Raw genomic sequence first — 25,588 nt, forward strand, 5'->3', positions numbered from 1 at the left:
GAAAATGTGAGATATGGCAAGTTGTTGGGAGTTTGCACAAGCAGGTTTAAACCACTACACTAGTTACATTAAATAGAAAACGACAGAATATATTTAAAGTAATTAATAATTAGTAATTAAATAAAATACACAGCTTCATTTACACAGCAAATATTTTTCTTGGGAACAAATGGGTTAGTAACACTTAAGATACGCTAAGTCAGCGGTCCCCAACCTTTTTTGCGCCATGGACCGGTTTATGCCCGACAATATTTTCACGGACCGGTCCGAGGCCCGGGGGTTGGGGACCGCTGCGCTAAGACACTGATAGCATCTAAGTTTAAGCTATGAACACAATTGGACCTTAGATATGCAGCATTTACTTACAATATTTAGTGTTTAGTTATGTTGTGTACCAGGTTTTTGTGTTTTTAATGACTAAATATAAAAATCTAATGAGCACTTCTTGTGTCTTATGCAGATATCAGTTGTTAACTGGTAGCTAGCCAATTTAGCTGTTATCTAACTCTTAACATTAACAATCAAGTAAAAAACACTAAATAGTGTAGCCTCACCAGTTTGTTGTTTTTTATGAGTACCTTTTCGTGACATTGCCTGTTGACAAAAATTGAAATTATATTTGCTTTACCTCATAGGAAACCTCAATTGACATTTTAGCTACAGTTTAGCTTAATTAGCTAACTGGTTGGAAAAGAGACAAACTATGGACTATTCCTAAAACATGAAAACATTCATAACTTCCTCACAACTATGAAACGAAAATGAACAAAAGTAGTCTCTGAGAATAAGAGACTGGACCAGTATAATCTCAGACCCTTCCAGATGCCTGTATTACGCATTAGCTCACCATACTCAGGGTGTCTCTCCGTTATCTGGAATCACTTAGCCTAACATTGGCAATCAATGAAGATGGTTTTTCAAAGGAAGATGAAACAGATGAGAAAATATGAAGTCTGAAAGCAACACAGCAGTGTGTATGAGAGTAAAAAAAAAAACAGAGTAATATCATATTAACAAGTATGTGGATTAAGTGCTTTAGTCTGTAAGACTGGAAAAGAGCAGCAATATTAATAAAGTTTTTCCAGGAATGAGAGCCGGTGAAAATGCAGATTGTGTAAGTTAACAGATTCATCAATATTAGCAGCTCTATCATTAAGACATGGGAGAACCTGATGGATTATAAAAAGTATTACATTAAATCAATGTTTAAAAGCAGCTATTAGGTACTAGTTGATCTCTAACCTGAAACTACAGGTAGCATATCATATTAATTATAAGTCACCTTACCCATTACCATATATCCTGGTAAGAAATGATCCACCTTCACAGTACTGTAAACTCAGGGTTAATCCTGAAGTCACCCAGATAAGATTAAACCCTGCTTCATAATACAGGCCTCAGGTCTCTGTATCTCATTTACAAACAAACTTTTAAAGAATCTAAGACTTGAATTCTTCGCTGCGGGAGATTTTATACTGACCTTGTCACATTTTTGGATGACCGTTTCCATCTCATATGGTTTGGCACACAAACCACAGATGATTTTTTTGGCTACTAAAGCAGTAGCTTTTTTTAATGCTTAACTTAGTTGGCCATCTTCTGGCTTTGGCTTTGCAGTGAACTAAGGGACTTAGTGAGCATATTTCTCAAGCTACCCAGTTGTTTCCTAACCTTATTTATGAGTTAAAGTAATTGGATAGTCTAGCATTTAGACCTAATGGATATTTACATGACATGAAATTGAATTAGTGGAAACTGCAGGCAAATGCTCTCAAGTAAATGACAAGCCCGAAGCCTTAACCTTAGACGAGTTTTATTTTACCATTCTCTTGTGTATTTGGAGGAGAGACCGGTTCCTCTTTGTTTAGGCCTTTTTAGTAGAATAATGAGAATTGGAGGAACAAACTAACAGAATAACAACTGCATAAAGCATAGTAGGCTACCAGTCATGCAATCAGTCTGTCAGTCATTAACTGTTTACAGTGTTAATGTTCTCCTGTCTGTGGCGAAGTCATAATTATCACACTAATGCGGAGTTCCCTGTGGTGAGTCAGTGTGTGAAAACCTGACAGGTGAGGGGAAGTTGAGGTGGAAAGAACCTTTTAAGAAGAAAACTGTCGCACATCAGGTCACTTCACTCTGCTCTCCTGATGTAAGAGGACAGGTATTCCCCTGGATGAAGGCCGTTAGTGCTGTTAGTGGACAAATGAACTCAAAAGAGACAAAAGGTCCAGGGCTGGCCTCCCTGGAGGGAAGTCTCAGAAATGAAAGGCTGGTAGTTTCATTTTTTTTCATAGAGTCATAGATGCGTTATTAAAAGCACAAACACAGGATGAAAAAAAAATACAGGAGTTTTTAAGATATGGCTCATGCATGTATGCAGTCAGCATGAAGCAGTGCACCTTCCCTGTGAGGGACACACCCCCCACATCTGAAATTCTTCATCTGTGGTCTCAGACCGTGTCAAGTCATTTCTCACTTGCACACAAAAGAAGATCATGTCAAGAGTCGAGGCGTTTAGGGACACAAACCTCCGCTCGCTGCTGAGGGAGCTGCGAACTGACATCGCTATGGCTGTGGATGACCCTTTCCCCCTGGTCTATGGTTTGGCGGACAAAAACATCATCACAGAGCAGCTGCTGAAGGTAAGAAACTGAACAGAGATTGGATATCCGTATTAATTGTGTAAACCTTTATTATGATTTGAAATAATTTTTTTTATGCTACTTTAAGCAAGTATCGGACTGCTTCCATTAAAAGATATCAGTGCTGAATTTTCAGTCTTCAAACTCATAAACTTAATGTGTCTATAGGAGACTGTGGAGAAAGAGGCTAGAGAAGGCATCCACAAGGCCATGTACTCCCTCCTGTCCTGGGTGTTGGAGCAGAGCAGATCCACTGTCCAGGCCTTCTTGAACAACTTATCCAAAGACTATAATCTGGACAGCTACCCCAGGCTGCAGACCCTGCTCACTAACCTGGATTCCCGTATGTGACACACAGTTTACGACAAAACATTTGTCACACACAAATAAATCTACATCTATACACTTGTTACAGGCATGAATGTCATAATCATTTTGTCATGGTGATTGACACGATAAGTTCATGATTCCTATTAAGGAATAAACTATTGTTCTCCCACGGTGGAATGATTGTACATCATACATCTATTGTGACTTCAAAATGACAAGAATTGAGTGCACAAGTTTTACTTTATGTTAGATTCACACAGGCTCAAATATATGGATCCGTACACCCCCATTAATATTTGGTTAAGTGCCCCTCAGCAAGATGCACCTCGACCAGATGCTTTTGGAAGTCATCTGGCATAATTCTGATGGGATGTTTGAATGGTGCTCTTGGCAAATTTGGAAGATTTTATTAAAATTGGCTGGTTTCCTGGCATGGTGGCTTTTAAGCTTAGCCCACAAATTTATTGGGAATTTTAGAAGGTGAGTATCTTAATGTTAGCTTGTTTTTATCTATGCTAAAACCATTTTGTGTGTGAGTGAGTGTCTGTGTGTGTGTTTGGAAAATTAAATTACGTCCAAGTTTCAACCATCTAATTCCCAATTTGAGGTAAAGTCAAAGAATTTGGATGTAGTCCTCCTCTTTATTATTCCATCCACTCTTAAAATCTGTCATTACCACTGGCAGCAAAACAGCCCCAGGAACATGATGCCACCACCACGCTTGATAGTTAGTACAGTGTTCTTAGGTTTGAAAGCCTCACCTTTACTCCTCCAAACATACCTCTTGTCACTATGGCCAAGTAGCTCAATCTTTGTCTTGTCTTTTGCCAGACCTTAGTAAAGTGGTCACACCCGAATAACTTGTCCCTATGTACAATTGTCTGAATTTATCTTGGAATCTGCAGCTGTTTAAAAATGGCTCGAAAAGACAACTTGTGTAAATCTAATAGTCTCCTTATTAGATTTTCACTGAGTTCCTTGGACTTTCCAGTCTTATTGCCAACACAATGAATGCTGTCAAACAAATCCTTTTTAAATGGCAAAGAGAACTAGTGGCGGTAGTCAACCAGTTAATAGGTGAGTATATGTATGTATTTTGGTCTGTATGTATACTTTTGAACCCATGTGAATTAGAGAAATATAAATAAATAGTTTCTAGTGCTTACTATTCTTGTTTAGATTTTTTATCTGTTTATTTAGAGTCAATAAAGATGATGTACAGTTAAAAGAACAGTTCAAAGAAATCATGAAAAGACCAAAATTCTATGACGTTCCTGCCCATGATGAGCGTCTGAGGATCCTCAGAAGAATACTCTACTGTACCAGTGTCAAATAACATTCAGCACAAACTGACATTCCTCAGATTTTTTTCTATTTTTTCTTATTAATTTACAAAAGCAATAAAACCTCAGTTGCATCTGTTGCACCAGAGCTGAAAACAGTCTCTCGGGACAATTTTCTGTCACATTTAGACTCTAATGGTTTACATTGTTGCTGATTTTGTTTGACAGGAAGGGAGACTGCAGGTTCCAAACATGAAAACAGACCATCTGGAGGTCACAAACCTCCTCACAGTAAGAAGAGGAGCCATGCGGATCGAGAACCGAGCTCCCAGCGGTCACAGTATCATGCCAAGACAACCGATGGAGGAGGTCATCTCCCATACTGCACTTGCTTTGTATCTGTTCTCTATCAGGGGCGATTGCCTTGTAATCTGAAGGTTGCTGGTTCGAGCCCCGGCTTGGACAGTCTCGGTTGTTGTGTCCTTGGGCAAGACACTTCACCCGTCGCCTACTGGTGGTGGTCAGAGGGCCCGGTGGCGCCAGTGTCCAGCAGCCTCGCCTCTGTCAGTGCGCCCCAGGGTGGCTGTGGCTACAATGTAGCTTGTGTGTGTGAATGGGTGGATGACTGAACGTGTAAAGCGCTTTGGGGTCCTTAGGGACTAGCAAAGTGCTATACAAATACAGGCCATTTACCATCAGACACTGCAGACCACATTGTTACAAGATAAAATAGGACCTGTTACATCCATCCCATTTTTCTATTCTTGGATTAGAATCATTTTCCGTGATTCATTTAATCAGCTGCTCCCTTTAGGGGTCTTCTGCCTCCATCTCACCTTACTCTCTGCATGCTACCCTTAACTATAGTCACAAATCTTTTCTAATTAGCTTCTGGCTGCCTCCAGAAGTCTTGAACTACAGGTGGGTGGGGCTTCTGTGCTCAGCCCCAGAGTTGTTGAGAGGATATCCCTTCTCCCAAGAGTAGCAAAAACTCTCTGAAGAGTGTTTGGAGCATGTTTAAATACGTATCCACTATTGTTAAAGTATATGTGACAAAAAAATAAGCAAAGCATAAAAGGCTTATTTTGGCAATCAAAAGATACATAGGTTTCACTAAGAATTAACTTGGAATACTCTAAAACGCACATGACTGTGCTGTCTTCATTATAAAGTCTTATCTACTCTGTTTAAGGAAGTAAAGTGAAGCTCTACAGAGTGAAGAGTGAAGCTCCTGGCTCCAAGTTGCCATCTGAAAACAGTAATTATCATAAAAATAAATATATTAAATACTTTTATGCCACAAATACATAACCAAACCTATTTTCTGCTTCAGGTGTGCAAGTACTGTCTTCCACAATCCAGAGAGGAGTCCACCTGCCCTCTTCATCCTCCTCCTTCTCGGCTCCCTCCACGGATCCCCCAGTCAACCACGATAACCAAGAAAAGGTGCATGTTATGCAGGCATATTGTTTGGAAGGTAAGTCATATAATGAATATGTGAACTTCTTTTTTCAGAAAACTGAAGCAACATCAAACTATGAATGTGAAAACACAGACCTAACTAAGCTTTAACCTTTATGCAAGATTTTCCCCTTTAAAACCCACTGTCATTTAACAGGGGCCACCAGAGAGCCCATTAAAGCTGGTGGGGGTCCGTCAGAGGAGACAAATGCATCAAAGTCCAAGTCTGCTAAGAGCACATTTCACCACCAGGTGGAGACAGCCACACGCATGGTAGACGCTGTAATCCGCTCACTCTTAACTAAAGTTGCTTGTGCTTTATATGAATGTGGGTGCCTGCTTATCTATGTTACATTTATCGGTCTGTGTTTAGATTCATTACAATGATGATGAGTGTACAGTGTGTAAGGATGGAGGGGAGCTGATCTGCTGTGACGGTTGCCCTCGAGCTTTTCATCTGGCCTGCCTTGACCCTCCACTCTCGTCCATACCAAGGTGAAGAATAATGTGCTGGTGTGCCGAGATGGTTTTTTTGCTTTGAGAAAGAGGTCATAACTTTACATTATCTGCAGTGGCTCTTGGCAGTGTGAGTGGTGCCGTGGACACAGGGTGAAAAAAGAGAAAGCACAGCTACCCTTACAAGTAAGTTCCTGAAGGAAGGAAGCAGGAAATGTGCACATACTGAATCCACTGAATAACCTACAGTACTGTGAAAAAGTCTTCAACGACCCTCATTTCTTTATATTTTGCTAGGAAAATGGGGAATGGTTTCAGCAATTTGTTAAAACATGAGCAAACAGACATAGAAATGCAGTAATGCAGTCAATATTTGGTATGACCACCTTTATTCTTCAACACAGTCTGAACTCTCTTAGCCAGCCTTCTGGTATTTTCTTTAAGTAGTCTTCAGGAATAGTTCTCCAAAAGTTCTTCTTGAAGGTTTTTTTCTTCTTCTGATTTTAGCTGCCATTTATTCTGTACTCTGTCAAGATGATCCCACAGTGCTTCAGCAATACTGAGGTCCGGGCTCTGGTCTGGCTAATCCATGACTGATAATGTTGCATTGTGTGTTTTTTCAATCCAGGTGTGCATTCACTGCATTGGCAATGTGTTTGGGATCATTGTTATGATGAAATATTATCCTTTTCTCGATCAGACACTTTCCAGATGGCACTGCAATTTTGGATCAAAATCTGTTGCTACCTTTCTGCATTCAAGATTTCAACATTTTTGACAAGATTCCCAACACCACTAGCTGAAATGCAGCACCAAACCACGACAGAGCTTCCACTGTGTTTTACAGATGGCTATAGACACATTGTTGTACCTCTATCCTGACCTCCTCTGTACATGATGTGAACCAGACGTTTTAGATTCGGATCACTCCAGGATACCCGTGGTCTTTGGCTTTCTGTCATTTAAAAAAAAACTTATTTAGCATACCTCTCTTTTTCCCTTCCTTAAGAACTGCTTCTTGACAGCCACTGAGACCATTTGCATCAGCTGCAGATAGTTTTTTGGGCCTGACATTTTTTCTTTTGTCCTCCGCTTGTTGATTTCTTTTTAAGGACACACTGTGCACCATGCTGAGATATGCCTGGTTTTTGGCTAGTAGCTTTTGGGGAATCATCTTGTTGGTGCAAAAATGTGCTATCTTCAGCATTTTTCATAGATTCAGCAAAAGAAATGAACAAATTATGTGACTAGACTGAAAATGAGTAAAGCAAAAAGCAGCTGAAGAAAACTTTAAAAGACCTTCGGGAAGCCTGGAGAGCTATTGCTCAAGACCACCAAAAATTCCTAGAAAGTCTGGGAGTCTTGTGAGAAAAACATAAAGAAGTGAGCAGCGGCCCAAGCCTCTGAGTCACCCCTAGTACTGACTAGTACTGTGTGGTCATTTTTAAATGTGAGAATCTTTCTGCTCATAGCAATTTATATTTTCAGTACGTTTCATGTGTAAAAGAAAACTCATGGCTCTCACACCCTGTCTGGTATTTCCAACTTTAGTAATTTGTATTTACGTAGTTCAGGATAATAAGTCACAGTAAAACTTGAAGACTTGTTTACAAAAAAAAGTTTTATGGGCTTTGGTAAACACTGATGCTTTTTCTAGAACTGATCATAGTCTAAATATTTGCATTCAGGCTCTCTCAGCTCATCCTCAGCAAACAAACACAAACTGCAGTAACTCCATCACCGATGTCTCATTCTACTCATCGCTGTCATCCTCCCTCACAAGCGTCACGGCGACGATGAGTGCGTCAGGTGGCAGAAACCAGGTGACCTTCTACATCATTCAACCATTTTTTAAAATCAGTTCAGCTTCCATCAGCCTCATCCTTTTTCCGCCTCTGCAACATGTAAAAATAGTCACACTTGATGCATATATAAATTTGTCTCCAGTGCTCGGGTGGAGAGCTGGTCGGCGTGAGGGAGGTGTGCGGTGTTTGCCACCTCGGAGGAGGAGATTTGACCCACTGCTTTCAGTGTCTGAAGCATTTCCATGTAAACTGCCACTTTTCCAAGTAAGAAAACCACTAATTTCTTCTTCCGACTGTAGAAGAAAGATTTTTAGGAGACGACAGAGAGCGTTTCCCCTGAGCTCCTGAAATCCTAATCTCAGCATCATCTACATTAGAAGAAAAAAAAACATTCGGGGCTCTCTGAGAACTTCCTGTATGTTGGTATTGACCACCAGTGTGCATTAAGGGTGTGCGCTTTCAATAATCTCTCTTGGGATAATGGTGGCTAATGGATTGTAAGTGGAGCCCTTGCAGCTGAGTAGTGAGCAATGTGAGCGAGGTTCACAATGATTTTACACAACGATAACACAGATACAACAAATTAAAGCCGAATCCATGTGATAAGCTCTCGTGACTCCTTTTTATGTTGATTAAAAACACAGTATTAACCAAAACCAAGCGATAAGAAGAAAAAGCTTCCCTTTTTTAATTAATTAGGGCCCCAAGTTTCATGTAAACAGTTTATTTTCCCAGCTGGAAGGGTTTGAACAGCTTCCTGTGTCAGAAATGACATATTGATTGAGAGAAACCTTATACACCACGGAAATGTTCACTCAAAGCATTTGTGTGTTTCTAAGAGGGAGGTCCATCTGCCTGTCCTGCTCCAGACTGTGGGGCAGCTCTGCTGAGAGAGAGGCTGAATCCAGAGGCGGGCAGGTGTGTCTCCACATGTACACACCTTGAAAAAGAATTTACAACCTTTATTATCTTAATACCACCAAATACTCTATGTAATCCCTCCTGTGTGTGTGTCTGTGTGTGTTTGTCTTCAGCTTGCACCTCTGGCTCAAAACACACTTAGTCATGATCAAAGCGCCTCCCTCTCTGAGCCCATCCACCATAAAGATGAACTGGACTCCATCCTGGGAGACGTGAGTGGAGATCAGTTACATGTCGATATCACAGATGCAGGCAGGGTGCACGTCAGACACAAGATGAGTGTTTCCTTATCACAGAGACAGTCAGTGAGCTGTCGGGGTAAACAAAAAGCACCGAGGACAAAACATTAGGCGATTTGGAGCAGCTTGTCCTGATGTTGTTAGCTGTGATTTTGGGCCTGAAATATGTGTACAGATGTTTTACAGATGTGTACAGATGTGTGAGTTCTTCTTGGCTTCACTGGGCTCACAGTCTTGATTTGGGTGCCTCTGTTTTTAGCCCCTACCTGCTGACTATTTAAATAATTTACAATTCAGAAGCTAAATTTTCGAGTTACAGTGAACTCTAAGAAGGTTTGCATTATAGATGGCAGATTGATTGATTAAAGGATTTATATTTACCTAATATGTTACTAAATCTATGACAAATAGACAAATAGGTGTTCAGCAGTTAATCCTATTGTGTTTTCTTCTCTTCACTGCAGCAGAGCTCCATTGATGGCATCTTACAGTGGGCTTTCCATAACATGTCTCGTCCTCTTCCAGGCTCTCAGGGATGCTACCAGTGACAGAGAACCAGGAATGCAACACTGTAAATCAGCAATGATGAAATCAGTGTGTAGCTGATTAAAATGAGCTCACTAAATATGGGTGCTGATTATTTGCTTCTTTCTCACTGCTTGTTAAAACAATTCGGTGACTTTTGATTGAATGTTTCATACACGAGTCATGTTTTCCACCCAAAAAAATATAAAAGGTTATGTGAGAATAAATCATAATATGAAATGTATAGAAATGGATAGTTGAACCCTAATCATGTATGTAGAAGATCTGAATGTACAACACGGTGAACCTTGAAGCAGATGGTCTACAGCAGCAGACCAAACCAGGTGCCACTTCTGTCAGCTGTGAACAGAAAACTGAGACTACAATATTCACAGGTTCACCAAAATTGAACAAAAGATTGGAATAACATTGCCTCATCGTATGAGTCTCGAATTCTGCTGCAACATTTAGATGATAAAGTCACAATTAGGGGTAAACCACAATAAAGCATGCATCCCTCTTGCCTTGTATGCCTGCTGTGTAACAGTTCAGGCTGCTGGTGGTGGTGGTGAAATGGTTTGGGGGACATCGTTTGCACACACTGGGTCCCTTATGAACAGTTGAACCTTGTTTAAGCATCACAGCCTACCTGAGTATTGCTGTTGGCTTAGTTGCAGCATACCCATCTTCTATGACTGCTTCCAGGAAGATAACACATGTCACAAAGCTCAAATCACCTCAAACTGGTTTCTTGACCATGACAATGCTCTCAGTGTACTCAAATGGCTTCCACAGGCACCAGATCTCAATTCAATAGAGCCTCTTTGAGACTTCATGGATGTTTAGCCCACAAATCTGCACCAACTATGTGATACTATCAAGTCAGTATGGACCAAAATCTCAGAGGAATGTTTCCAGCAGCTTGCTAAATCTGTGCCATTAAGAATTAAAACAGTTCTGAGGAAAAAAAAAATGGGTCCAGCCAAATACTGCCTAATCAAATGCACTTAATAAAGTGGTCATTGAGTGTATATAACCCAAGCCAAGCTCACTGACCTCAGTGCTGTGTGTATGCACCCATTTGCCTCCAAGTTTCCATGGATTTCAGTGCAACCAGCACTTCTCTGATGACATACTGCTTTATTGTGATTATTGATGGAAAATATGCACTGTGCAATAAAACCACTGGCCTGAAACTCCTGATTTAACATTGGACCTGTGACAAGTTACAGCTGCAAAATTAGCTTGTAATGCTGCTCTTGCATTAGCTACTCTTGGTCTTAACTGATGAAATAATGTAGTTACATAGTTAAATACCAATACCAGCCTTTCTGTAATGCTTTGCCTACTCTTTAATCTTTTAGTTCTCAGTCTTATTTTCCCTGCATACTAACCTCACGACTCAGCACTTGCGTGGGAGACATGGCAATGGGCCACTGATATCTCTGCTCATACAGATTGACCCTAACAACTGTTTGTCAGACTCGTCATACGCACATACGTATCTGCATACACACAAGTGTGTGCATTTTGGCTCTAAAGAACCGCAGGTGCTGTACTTTAATGTGTTTATACACACAGGGAAACTAGACAATAGTATGCTAATTTCAAGTCTCCGCACCTTATTTTTCCCTGCAAATCACAGACAGATGTGCTTATACAAGAAGAAAGTGTGTTATAGTAAATTAATACCCACATGCACACATGCACAGTGGTGAAACACAAAGAAAAACAGACAATGTAAATGTCTGCATGTGCCCAAAGTCATTTTCTCTCACTGCTTTGGATCTGCAGTTGAATTTACATTCACACGTTACGCCACATGGTTTCAATACAATGAGGTATGCACGCCGAGAAATGCCTCGATTTAACAGGAATTCCTTCAGGACTATATCACTTCAATGAGGAATGTTGTTTTTGTCATGCTATTCATGAGTTTTAGCATGACTGCCAGAAGGATGGAGCTCAGCCAGGCAAATTTTTCTCCCCTCGGTATTCGGTTGCCATGGCTCAGAGCTCCTACAGACCCAAAACAGAGGATGAGAAACATGTTCTTTTCAGTGTGTGTGTGTGTGTGTGTGGTTGGATCTGTGAATGTACAGCTCTGTTTATTTATCAGCCTGCTTTCCAAATAGTTCATGAAACATCTTGCATACTTGAGGCCTCTGTGCCTTTGTAGGGAAGTCAGTATCTGACATGGAGAAGAGAAAAAGTTTGCGAGAAACATTTTATGCCTGGGAATGTCAAATTCTGGCACTGCTGCAGGTTTTCCATCTTAATTTTTACAGTGTAAGTAATGTTTTTACTTGAGGTTTACTAACACACCATGTCTCCTGGGGGTGGGTGCAAGCCACATAAAAGACCACATGGAAGAAACTGATAAAACATTCAAAGAGCTTTTCAGTCCAGGGGGGGAAAAAAACACCTTCTCGCCACTAGGTGGATCCCACCTGTTTTTGAGGCTTTGTACGGGAACATAATTCTCACCGCAGCATGATAGCAGGAAGTAGGCTATTTTCTCCCACAAAACAACGTTTGAGCTTGTAGTGAAGTGGGGACTGCCGAGATTTGATCTTAGGCTAAGGCACCATTTCCCCATACAAGTGATAACATTACAGCAAAAATAGATTTCAGATGGAGATACTCTATTGTTGATTCTATTTATGTCACAGCTGTAACTGTTGGTGACTTGTAAAATCAGCATTACGAAAGGTGCACGGTGAGTTTGTGAAACATTTTCTGCTGTTTCAGACACTGAAAATACCTCAGGCCACCGAACTCAAGAAATATTCATGCCCAAAATCTAAATAACAGGATTACATGTAAATTTTCCATGTAATTTAAGAAATCTGCTAAGAAGTCATGTTTTTGTGTAAAATCACACAGATGTTTGGTGTGTCTGTTATCTACTGAGTAGTGTTGTGTTATAATGGTCTGATTGTGTCTCATCTCCTGTGTTGCATCATATCTCTTCTCAAGTTTTACATACCGTTTTTCTTGCTTCATGGCATTCCTATATGACGTCTAATGAGGAGGAGAGGTCACAGACGTTATCTGGAGTATTAGTAATGTGTTGTTTAAGGCTTAGGTCATGGCCTTATTATGTCTGCTTCTCAAAAACCTTTAAACACTGGAGCATTGTTTCGCTATTGGTAGCAAGCTAAACAAATATTAAAGATGTTTCTTTATTCTAAGCCGCTGTAATTGTGTCACTTTTCATCACACTTGTATGGGAATGTTTTAGCGTTTATTTGGCGAGACTGGATGTTTCTCAGATGAGAGTTTTACGTTTTTGAAAGTGGTTGAGCAATGATTACAAAAACAAATAGGCGCAAGAATCGTGTCTACACCCACTTTTCTGTGTCAGTCAGTGTGAAGTCAAAAGGTTAAATTGTCTAAACACACGCATCCTGTTACAACTACGTTCATCACAGTCCAGGAATTCTTTGGAAAAATATGATAAGTGAAATTCCCACGCTTTGGGCATCCTCTCTCTTTGGAGAAGTTAAAGTTGTGGGCAGCTTTTCAGCGTGTGTTCCTGCTGGGCCATGGCAGTCCAGGTCTAAAGAGCTGAAGCCTCTGCGACTTCCAGTCATGACCCTTCGCTCTTTGTTCGCACTATTGTTATGGGCAGGAAATTGCAAGGGGCCCTGCTCAGGTTTGGCATGAAACTTCGGAGCAGAATGTGCTACTTCTTTAAAACCCTGAGTAACAGCAGCACCACTGCGAATAAAAGAAACCATTTTAACACACTGAGTAATGAGCAATCTTTTAAATGACTAAACTAAGATTGTACAACTATGACCCACGTGAATGTGGGTCATAGTTGTTTATATAGACCTAAACACCCATAGTTTATCTTCTGATAGGTGTTAACTTCCCCACAGGCATTTTTATTTACAATCTCAAACGCTCATTGTCTTTCATTTGTATGGACTGCTAGGACTGTAAGCTCTGCCCTCTGATTACTGATTTTCTGCCTCACTGACCACTTCATTAGGTAAAGCTTGCTAGTACCAAGTTGAGCCCCCTGTTTCTTTCAGAACTGTCTTAAGTCTACATGCACAGATTCAACAAAGAAACATTCCTCAGAGATTTTGGTCCATATTTACATTATAACATCACACAGTTTTTCCAGCTGCACATCAATGATAAGAATCTCCTGTTACACCACATCCCAAAGGTGCTGTATTGGATTGAGATCTGGTGACAGTGGAGGCCATTTGAGTACAATGAAATCATTGTCATGTTCAAGAAACCAGTTTGAGCCTTGAGACATGGTGAACTTTCCTGCTGGAAGCAGCTGTCGGAAGGTAGCCACACTGTGGTCATAAAGGGAGGAGAACAATGCTCATTTGGTGTAATGGGGCACAATATGTGTGCCACACATTACCCCACCAGCAGGCTAAATTGTTGATGCAAAGCAGGACGTATTCAAGCTTAGGCCAAAACCCTACCACCTGAATTTGAATGTAAGAACAAAAGTTTTAACACTCATCATATCAGGCAATGTTTTTTGATCTTTCATTGTCAGTTTTAAGAACATAAACTGTTGCCTCAAACTCTTATTTTTTAGCCATTCTGTACTTAAGTAAGAGTACAGATACTAGTGTTGAAAAGTACTCAAGTAAAAGTGAAAAAGGTACAGTCTCTGAAATGTACTCAAAGAAAGTTAAAAGCAGCTTTTTGGAGGACATTTCTACTAGCTATTGTTGTGCAAAGCTAATTGAGCCTTGTGATATACTAATGTATTAATGTAATAATAAAATAGTATCAGTAGATGGGAATAAAGACATTATTTCAATCTAAATTTAAATTCTAATAAATTTACTCAGGTTGAATCATTTAGTAGAACAGCAGAGCAGAGAAAAAGTAGGACAATTAAAAAAAAAAACGAAGCTCTATTTTCTTTGCCACTAAACAGGAAAATGTGTACAGTCAGGGGTTACATTGGGATTCGGTGGGTGGGGGAACTCTAAAATCAGTTTTAATGGCTCAGCCTGAGGAAAAGAACTAACAATGATTTCTATTGAGAGCTCTTAATGTATCAGTTGTGATCAGCTGCTCTTCTTTACAGATTTATACATCTGAATTTAACAAGGTGTAAGCAGATGTTTCATGAGTTCTCCTGTTTATGCTGTCTTTATCCGGTTGTTCAGTCTGACGTCACTAGCCGTGTCTGGACCTAAACTCCGCTGCAGGTCCATATATCAAACGATCACTATGGCATTACTGAGAGTTGAAAAACTGTCTAAAGTCTTTCATCTTTAATAAAATGATCAGCGTTCTGCTCTACCAGGTGTAACAATGGAGTTTAACATCCAGGCATCCATGAAAACGGAATTTATGACATTTAACGGAGTTAGAAGTTAGCATGAAGTTAGCTCGCTAGCTTCTATCTAAATACAATATAGCATGTCCTGACTGCGGGGTTTTGGAAACAAATTCAAACGTACAGCTCTGTTATCACTTCCAGCATAAATGAAGACAGAAAACTAAACAGCAGTGACGTTTGTAGGGTTACTGAAGTTGGGCTAGCTGGTATATAATGATGTGCTACCTGACCGCTAGCGACACAGCTATGTTAGCATAATATAAACAAGCTAACTTTTTTTCCACTCGATAAAAGTTAACGTGAGTGTTCTCGGTGGTCAGGAACAAATGTAATCGCATGGCAGGATGCTGTAAAAGGACCAAACTTCAGCCAGGAGAACAACTGAGATAATCCATCCACAATACGAGGTTAGTCATTCATATACTGCTGCATGGGCTGGGCTGTAGTTACATCCTAAGGTTTTAAAAACTGAGCTTAAATAAATGATTAGCGGTAATAAAAGCCGAGGGAGGTCAACAGTGATCACTGACTGTTTTAGGAGCTTTTTGAGATCAAATAGAAGAAAATACATAACATTAAACATGTTAACAACACAAAAGCCATATTAAACGCAGACTACTTTAGGCCCGGAAGTAGGATTCGTCGTGTCATCACTGAACAACCGGATACTAGACAGCCATTGCGTAACAGTCACACACACTGTTGTTTACTTTAAATCCATTACAACACAGCAAACTAACCTATTTATTCTGCACCAACCTGCTGAGTATTTTTCATGCAACCTTTAAATAACACAGTTAATCTACCTCAGTTTGCCAAAATGTCACATAAACCAACCCAATATTTGATTTAAAATCATGAGAACTTACATTTCCAATGTATCAGACACCACTGAGTAGTCCTTACCTTTAAATCTAACCTCATTTCTTCCTGTCCTGTCTTTCTTATCTTTCTCCATCTCTGAGTGAAGTTAGCATCTTTCTTTTCTCTCCCTCTCCCTCCCTTCTCTCCCTTTATGCTCGCTCATTTTCTGTAGGGCTAGCGAGATGCTGAAGTAACACCACTGTTGTGCCAAAATAAGAAAAAGAAAAAAGACAACACGAATGACTTTAACCCCTGACTTTAGCAAAGGCTTGTGCTTCTTTGATCTCTTTTTTTTTTTAATATGACATCCTCTGGTGATTAAAACACGAACAAGACTGCCTTTCATGTGTTACTGTTCAGACTTAAATCGGTTTAATGTTTGAAGGCCTGTGGGTTAAACCAAAAGTAACAAGCCTGTTTTGAAAATGTATAAGTACAGATATTTGTTTAGAGAGTAAAAGTAAAAAATAGTCAGGAAAAAATTATTCAAGTATTCAAGTAAATTACAGTACAGTATTCTACTTAAGTGCCACAACAAAGTATTTGTACTTCTTTACTTCCCACCTCCCAAAAGCGGTTGTTTGAGTTACGATTGCCTTCCAATTAGCTCAGAACAGTTTGGCTATTGTCTCCTTATCTCTGGCATCAACAAGGTATTTTTACTCAGGGAACTGCTGCTCACTGGATATTTTCTACTTTTCAGATATTGTTTTGAACCGCCGAGATGAATGTGTGGGAAAATCCCAGTAGATCAGCAGTTTGTCAAATACTCAAATCTGGCACCAATAGCCATGCCACATTCAGTATCACTCGAACCACCTTTCTTCCTCATACTCATTCTCAGTTTAAACTTCAGCAGGTTGTTGTAACGATGTCTACATGCCTAAATGCATTGAGGTTCTTCCATATGAATGATTGATTACATATCTGCACTAACAATCTGTTGAACAGGTGTACCTAATACTGTGGCCAGTGATCGCAGTGTTCACACATATATTAAACAAGTTAAATGTTGTCCTTTCTTTGGTTAAATCTAAAGCCGAGGGTCTACTTTTCACCACATATGAGCTAGTTAAAGAGAGAAAAGACTTCCCTTTTCTTCACTGAAATGCAATCCTTCACTCTCTACTGTGTTTTGCACACAGGGAAAAACTTCTGATTTATGACTGCATAAAGCAGAAGGTTCTAATAAAAAGTTATACATGTATTTAAATGCACAACAGCTGGGTAGCTATAAGACTAGCACTCAAGAGATATGACAGTAATGGAGGGAGAAGTCAATTACATTTGCAACTGTGGTTGAGTTTTTCTCTTCATGATTTTGATCCTGTAAGCGGTAAGGCTGTTATGTGGAGCTTGTTTGTGGACTACATGGGCTTTTGTAAGTGTGGATAATCATTTTTAGATGGCTGACCTTTTTTTAAAAGTGGTGCTGCACTTCATTCCCACAGGCGAATCAGATCGATAACAGAGTAACAGAAATGATATTTTTCTGTTATAGAAACTCTTCTTTCAAAATGTGGCTCTTACATTAACCACAATGAAACCAATGACTGTTTGTTGGTGGCTTCAGGGGCCTTGTGTTCATTTAAAACTTGTTCTTCCTCTACTCCACACTCCAGGAGCCTGGTTTTGCAGGAAGTTCTTTTTTCCCACAATTTCCAAGTGCTTGTTCATAGGGAACTGTTAATGACAATCTGTCCAGCATGTACTCCACCTGTCACAGGCCCCCTGGGACCCTGAATTGGATGAGCGATGGATGGATGGATGGATTAAAAAATGTCTGCATGAACCAGCTAAAACACTAAATTGCAATTTACATGTTTCATTACCAATAATAACCCAATAATATTATTTAAGTATTAATAATACTCATACTAAATCAATACTTAATCAACTCTAACACTGTGGATCTACAAAATAACACGACTGTCTAAATTCATTTAAGATACCAGTACCACAACTTGCAACCTCACAGGTTTCAGTCCCCTGTGTGATATCATAAGTAGTTTATAATGTGAAAAACTTCACGAGTACTTACTATACATCTGTTTGATTAGAGTAAATATAAAAGTTTTCTGTTACTTCAACTTCTCTGATGTTGGTCTCAGTCCAACATTCCTGTGTTGCATAAGAGCAGTCTAAAGTCAAAAAGTCTTATTTGTTTTCTGATATTCTCTGAGGTAAATCAGAGCACGATATTACACACACACACACACACACACACACACATGCACGCACGCACGCACACACACACACACAAGCAGCTGTATCACATGCCTCTCCAATTTTGCCAAAATAAATTTGCCTCTTTCTCCCTCCTGACATGAAGTTTCCACTCTTAGTTAAATGTCACGGCCACTTTTCCTTCCTGCTTTGAGTGATGCTCAAGCTGTAACCTAATAGTGGTTTTAAGTCAGAAACAATGATCTCTTTGCCCTTTTTTCTTCACTGAAACAATGCCATTTCTTTTTTCCTGTGCACAAAGCAGATAACATGCTGAGCAACCACGACACACAAGAATTAAAACTGACATGCTTCTGGGCGTCCAGCTATTTTTACTTATTGTCTCACTAATTTGAAGCGGTTTGCAGCAATTTATTAAAATTCATGAAGTCAGTATGTGTGGTTGAATCTCATCTCTGTCTCGCTTGTTCTGTTTAGAGTAGTATGGTCAGCTCTGAAAACATCTGAACCCTTGGTTAGGATGAAGAAAACTTCTCAAACTGTTGCTTTTCCTCTGCGTGTCCCCTGAGGAGGCCAGATAATGATATGCTGGTGGGGCAGATTGCAGGGTTTCCATCGGTCTGGAACTGTAAACACAGCGGAGAAGGCTCGTTAGGACATTCCAGAAATGTCCTCAACTGGGGATTCTTGGAAGAGCGCTTCGGCTGTTTGCATTCTTGCTTTGGGACAGCAGTGCTAACAGAGTCTCCTGTGATCACTAACTCCTCCTGCAGTGAGAATTATAAGGGGGAGAAAGAAGGGGAACAGATGCTGGGCATTCCTCTGCACACTGTGAGCTGGCCATTGGTGACATGTGCTGCACCCAGTGAAAAATGTTTGCTGTTAATGTTTGCTCTTATTTTTTTGCTTGTGTGAGTGTTGTGGATGAAAATAATATCTATTGAACTTGTTTAAAAATACTCATGGCCTGACTTCTTTTAATTAAAAGCACTGATGACATGAGCACTCACTTTGGGTGAAAAGGGGGTGATGTTTTGTCTCATTTATACTAAAAGATGTCCCTCAGCTCCTCCAGCTAGTGCAACTTGCTAATAAGCTGATCCTTTTACCTATACACAACAAGAATTGAGTCACCGGTTGCTTAGTAAGATACCACTGGGAAGTCTCAAGCTGAGCATTTTTGCAATCCCATGGGTTTCAATCTGGGTGCTACAAGCGAGGAGGCCATTGTAATAGCTGGGTCTAGAATAGGGGTCTCCAACTCCAGGCCTCGAGGGCCGGTGTCCTGCAGGTTTTAGATCTCACCCTGGGTCTACACACCTGAATCAAATGATTAGTTCATTACCAGGCCTCTGGAGAACTGCAAGACACGTTGAGGAGGTAATTGAGCCATTTGAATCAGCTGTGTTGGATCAAGGACACATCTAAAAACTGCAGGACACCAGCCCTCGAGGCCTGGAGTTGGAGACCCCTGGTCTAGAAGTACACTAGTGTCTGATTGGGTCTAAGTGTTGTACATTTCACAATCACTGGACCAGTCCATGGATACACAACATTACTTTTCACTAACTACACTTTGGACCTACTTTCAGCAGAAAGTATAACAGGAGTGATTATTTATGTGTTTAGTGCACAGAGACACCTTTGTCCCTGCTTAAGAAACTGAGGGCTATCTACCAATCAGAAGGATGGTTGTTCAATCCCTAACTCCTCCAGTTTGCATGTTGCTGTACCTTTGAGCAAGATACCGATCCCTGAAGTGCCCCCAGAGTGTTCGTCTGAGTATATGAATGTTAGTTTAGATGCTTAAGCACAGAATAAAAACACTCAACTTGTCAATCACAAGGCAAGCCAGTGATAAAGCATGCACAGTTTATCATCCATTCTGAGTAGTGGCAGGCATATCTTCTTCTTTAGGGGTCGCCACAGCAGATCATCTATCTCCATCTTACCGTATCCATGGCATCTTCCTGCATGCCCTGATTCACTACATAGTCAACATCTTTCATCCATCAACTATCCCCCCTCTGTACATTCACCTTGGCTCTCTAAGTTTGTTTCCTTTACCAGTCATGAGCCCTACATTCACATAGTCACCACACTCACCTCCACAGTCCTGCCTTTCCTTCTCTCTCTCTTCTTCCTTTGTCCTACACCAGCAGAAGGAGTTTTCATTAGCACCCTGTTAGCCAACAGCACCACAGCTGGTCATTGTTAACCTGACCTCCAGCAGATTCAGTATGAAATCTCATTCTTGATGATCAGCTTGTTTGATTTGGCAAAGATTTTATGCTGGATCCCCTTCCTGATGCAGTCTTCCCCATTTATTTGTCCCGCTTGGGAACTGCAAGTACACCGGAGTACACCGGCTTATCAGCCCCCCTGGCTGGATTAGTGGCTGCACACTGTAATTACAAAGTATCTTTGGTTACTATATCCAAAATCTGACATAATCATTTATGTCTTTCTCATCATTAATTTGAATAGATGCTTCAAAACAGCTGCCTGGATGTGTTACTGAGCTCTTGGTGAGACCTGCCAATAGAAGGGCTATCAGGAGATTAGAGAGCAGCGCTGCAGGATTTACCAATGCCACAAAGGACTAGAGATGTAATCTAAATCGCTACATGAGAAATTGAGAGAAAGCCACAGTTCCTTTGTTTTATTTATGGTTCACAACTTTACATTTTTGGTTCAGCACACTGAAAAACTCCATTATAAAGCATGAGTCAAGCGTAAGTGAGTAAAATACACATAGTCTGCTGCAAACTTGTAAACACAGCAGAACATTTCGGAGTCAAAAAGCGAGTGAATATTGATCCTAAACTCGCAGTACTGTGAGAAAATCACGTTATGTTTACAGTTCACTCTGCTGCCTTCACGTTTAGAAAATATAAATCCCCGTAAAACCTCTGGGATAAAAAGGCTTATCTAAAGAATTTCAACGTTAGATTTACGTGATTTTCCCCAAACTTGAACAAACTATAATTACAGACACCAGTTCTTAAATGTCTGCAACAGGGAGAGCTCCCAGGCCTCCAAAAAAACCCTTTAGGAGTTGAAACAAGGTCATCACAACACAAACATAATCTCAGTGTCATATGGCACATTTGGAGAAAATGGCATTATAAGTTAAAGGACTTGTTCCAAGTAAATTCAAGCGAGTGCAGCTGGTTGGAGGTTTAAAGAAGCAGACATATTTGAGACTCATTCTAAAGGATCATTCACAATTAGGTGTTATATAGTAAATGTTAGTGATTCTTACAGCTAAGTGATCACCTGGTTCGGTGTTATAAACTGAAACACGGAGGAATGATGTTTTCTCCAAAGTAAAGCAATGTGAATGTAAGCTAGGATTAGATTAAAAAGTCTGTTTTTGTTCAAATGATTAAGCCCACATCGGTGAAAGACTTGGTAAATATGTACATAATGGAGACAGACGTAATAACGTTCAATCAGCCTGACAAACATGTTACAGATTGTACTTTCTTTTTTTTTGAGAGAGAGAGAGTATAAACTACACAGTGCAAGCACAGCTGATGCTCACAGCTTTGTCTATCTGGGTCAATGCACAGTATGACATTTCATGAAGTTTAAATAGAGTCAAAGATTTTCCATTGCATATTTCTGACCAGTTAAATTCATCACAGGAGGAGATATTGTCCCCCCTTCGCTTCTCCATTCAGCCTTAAAAATAGACTTTCTGTGCAAAATAAGACAATGGTCTTCTTTTTGTCAACACAATACAGCCTCTGTGTGTCAGCAGACACGTCCAGGCCTGGAGTTGCTACCATTAACATATCTGACAGCTGAATCATCGTCACTTACTGGTAGTAATGCCAAAGCTGAAAGTCATCACGAAGATAATGGATGATACTGTTAGAAATTCTTTGATTTGCAAACAAGCTGCCACAGAGGGAGTTAACTCCTTGAAAAAATCTTTATGATATGTGTTAACAGTGAAGGCGTGATAACTGTTTCCTTATCTCTTTAATGGAAGTTGTAATAACACAACATTCCTATCAGTTCCTAAAATCATGAAGTACCATCCAAAACAACTTCAGATAGATTATCTTTTACTCCCCATCCAATTTTGGTTTTATGTGTTTATTTTTATAAACCAAATTAGGTCTTATTTCCCTTCTGACACGCGTTTAAACATTAAACCTCTAAAAGCCCCTAAATATTTCTCATTTTGTGGAATAAATGCTAAAATATGGATAAGACATATATTATGCTAAGGTTTATTCTAGCACTTAACAAATAGATGTAAAAAAAACACAAGTTAGAACTATAAGAAAACAACAACAACAATAATAATAATAAGTATAATTATCATGTAATACTCTGAAAAATACTCTGAAACTATTAAATCATGTTTTTAAACCACAAACTAATAAAGTATGCCAAAGGTATTCAGTGAGGGACAAAGTTGGTAGCGTAATGTCTAATATTACCCAAGATGCAGTGAAGTGTTGCACAATACTGAATAAACTCCAGATTTATTGCACAATTCGTTTGTGCCAGTTGTAAGAATATGAAGAGCACGTAAACGGACATGATATATCTGCACTGAGAAGAAAAGCATTAAGCTTCAGACACCTGCCTTGTCAATTTATACCACGTTTTATGCTGGGAAACCATACTCCATAAATACCTCCATTTTCTGTCTATTAACCAAATGACTTTTTCAATTCAGGGTCGTGAAGGGGCGGAGCCTATCCCAGCTGTCATAGGGTTAGAGGTGGTGTACGCCCTGGTCATCTGTTGAGCACAGGGCTGAAAGACTGTCAAGCACTGATGATCACATTTCCATCTAGGACCAATTTTGAATTCTTTTTAAACCTAATGTGAAGGTCTTTGGACTGTGAGAAGAAGCACAGGTCCACACAGAAGGCCAGTGCTTGTTCTTGCTGTGGAGCTGCAGCAATAATCACTTCACCACAGTGCCGCCACCTATGAATACCTGCTCTGCTTAACTTAGAGCTAAGGGCTCAAATAAAGCTTCCTATCACTTCATCACACCCAATGTTTTTCACACTGCTAAGCCAGTCCATCATCTACCTGCTCATCCCCTCTTTTCACCCCTTACTGAACCCTCGCACACACACACCCCCTCTCAGCATCTGCATTCCCCTCATTGCTTCTCGACCATGGAAAGCCCCTGGTACATTTTCAGAGCTGCTGAGCTTGTATGCAGACACAGAGCCCTCTCTCTCTCTTTCCACGGTGCTGCTGGCCAAAGCCAGCCATCAGATCACATGCTATGTGCAGCCTCAGCAGCAGAGGAACGCAGCTATTTGCTGGGGGCACACATGCTGAGGCTCGAAATGAATGACTGGCATTCTGGTGACCTCCCAGGATGGCAGTGGCCTGGTGGGGTGGAAGACTGTTTTAGGATGGGATGTCATGGCTTGTTGCAGCGTCATTCGTCTGTGGCAGGCGTGCTGTCTCCGGGGCAGAAGGCTGCAAAATATTTTCACATCTTAAAAGGGCATCTTGGGCTCAAAGCGTAACAATGATCAGTTTGATTCACTTTCACCCTGAAGATGGTGATGACTGGACCTAAATGGATCTATTTTGTGGCTTTTTTTAGTTTGAGGCTGAACCCTGTAATAAAACTCAAACATCAGTCACTAAACAAAATGATCTATGGCAGGCTCCCTTTGTTGTAAAACTTCATGACCAGATTTAAACACTTGACTTATCAGGATTTAGTCAAGTACCAGAAAATACAGTTAACTTATGAGAAGCTTATATCTTTCAGTGCCCCAAAGAGAAGTGAAAAAAGAGAAGTAGGAGAAATAAGGGGGATGGGAAACATCATTACAGCAAGCCTCAGCCCTCAGAAATACATGAGTAATGCTCCTGAGATCAGAGGCCAAATATTCAGAACTGTGAGAGAAAAAGAAACAGAAAAGCTGCCATGGTTTTGTGAACATGTAAATCTTGTGTGTTAAAGGTGCTACAGCTAAATAATTTCCATCAAGTTGAGGGCTGTTTTTAAATACCTCAACTTTTAGTTCACCACACTGGGGAAATATTTGTTCTTTGTTTCGGATCAAAATATCACAATAGTTTCATTTTGCCTTTAGGATGTAGAAAGCAAAACAGAAGGCTGTATGTGGTATCCATGTATTCTGCAGTATATGAAACCTTTGGCTGGCATTACTGATAAGCCTTCTTGCACCTGTGACTGCAAATTTCAGTGCAGACAACAACACACTGTCCTGCTTCTTGCTGTTCATTAGAATTATTTGGACCTGCAGTTCCTCTTCTCATAATACATCTCTTTTCATTTTTGAATTCTAGCACAGACAGTCACAGAGCAAAGTACAATTCACAAGAAGACCTCTCAGATATCAGCAGAAAAATGTGGATTTTCCAGTTTTGCAGACAGAACTCGGAGAGTTGGGTGCCTGTGCTCTCTTTGAGAAGTCACTCGAACATGGATGGCAGTTGGAGGCAGTTATAGCATTTATAGCAAGCTTAAAATGCTAAAATAAATAAACAGATTTCCATTCAAAATACATAAATAAATGGAATAGATGTGAGCACAACTTGCTATAAATTATTCAGATGAACAATAGCAGCTGGGACTAAGTTGTGTTTCTGTAACACTGCAAACCCCTGTGCAGAGGGAAGGGAAACTTAAATTCCCCAAACAAGGGGTGTGAGCCATTGTTTAAGATGAAGTTGGCCATGTACTTCAAGAGTCTGATATACAGAGATTCTAGGTTAAGCTGCGATTTACTAATCAGCTTCCCTGACCAGGTCGCAGTTTACATCAGTTTGTTCCTGTCCTTTTAAGATAGACTGCTGCACCATGACACCAAAGAAAAAGATAAAACTGATTCAATACAACATCTATAAAACAGTGTCATAATTACCTTTTTAATGTAAAAGGAGGGCAGTTTCTGCAAGCACAACAAACACTGATAACCCTCTCTGCATACTGCATACTGAATACTGCATACTGAATTTTGACACAGTTTGTGTCAAAATTCAATCTTGAATCAATAATAGTCCCAAGATACGTAAAGTGTAAGATCATACACGTTCCACAGTTTGAGCCTTGACGTTTGTAGCATCAGGTGTGCTGGTATTGCAGGCCGTGTATATAATAATTGTACATGAGCAGCAAGCTATCCATCAGGATGGCCGAGTGGTTAAGGCGTTGGACTTAAGATCCAATGGACAACAGTCCTCGTGGGTTCAAACCCCACTCCTGGTAGAATGTAATCAATGTTTGAAAGAGTTTCATCTGTGTAAGGGTGCTTTCACTCCATTATCACCTCTTACTTCGGTGCTGCTTTTCTGCATTTAATTCAGAACCACAGTGTTGCGGTGGTGTTTCCTCACAGAAAGAAAGTCCAAAGTTCAAATTCACCACCAGACCGAGGACTTCCTGTGGGGAGTTTGAATGTTCTCACTGTGTAATCTGGCTTCCTCCCACACTCCAAAAATATGCAGTTAGTGGGGTTAGGTTAATTGGTGACTCTAGATTGGCTATAGGTGTGAATGTGAGTGCAAACGG

The 25,588-nt window shown here is 40.2% G+C and overlaps 1 protein-coding gene and 1 non-coding gene across 2 annotated transcripts; both read left to right on the top strand.

The window, feature by feature from the left end:
* Positions 1 to 51: 51 nt before the first annotated feature.
* On the top strand, positions 52 to 10,002 carry aire (autoimmune regulator). Its single transcript, XM_040013934.1, has 12 exons — positions 52 to 2,645; positions 2,814 to 2,988; positions 4,487 to 4,785; positions 5,582 to 5,735; positions 5,877 to 5,992; positions 6,093 to 6,214; positions 6,292 to 6,361; positions 7,864 to 7,998; positions 8,123 to 8,244; positions 8,820 to 8,898; positions 9,015 to 9,113; positions 9,608 to 10,002. Exons 1-12 carry the CDS (start codon positions 2,499 to 2,501, stop codon positions 9,686 to 9,688), a joined length of 1,599 nt encoding a protein of 532 aa, XP_039869868.1. The 5' UTR covers positions 52 to 2,498; the 3' UTR covers positions 9,689 to 10,002.
* A 15,200-nt stretch (positions 10,003 to 25,202) lies between these two features.
* Positions 25,203 to 25,285, top strand: trnal-uaa. The gene has a single exon. It is a non-coding gene; the product is annotated as a tRNA-Leu (tRNA).
* The last annotated feature ends 303 nt before the right edge of the window (positions 25,286 to 25,588 follow it).

The sequence above is a fragment of the Simochromis diagramma genome, unplaced genomic scaffold (assembly GCF_900408965.1).
Source record: "Simochromis diagramma unplaced genomic scaffold, fSimDia1.1 OVJJ01000205.1, whole genome shotgun sequence".
Classification (NCBI taxonomy): Eukaryota; Metazoa; Chordata; class Actinopteri; order Cichliformes; family Cichlidae; genus Simochromis; species Simochromis diagramma.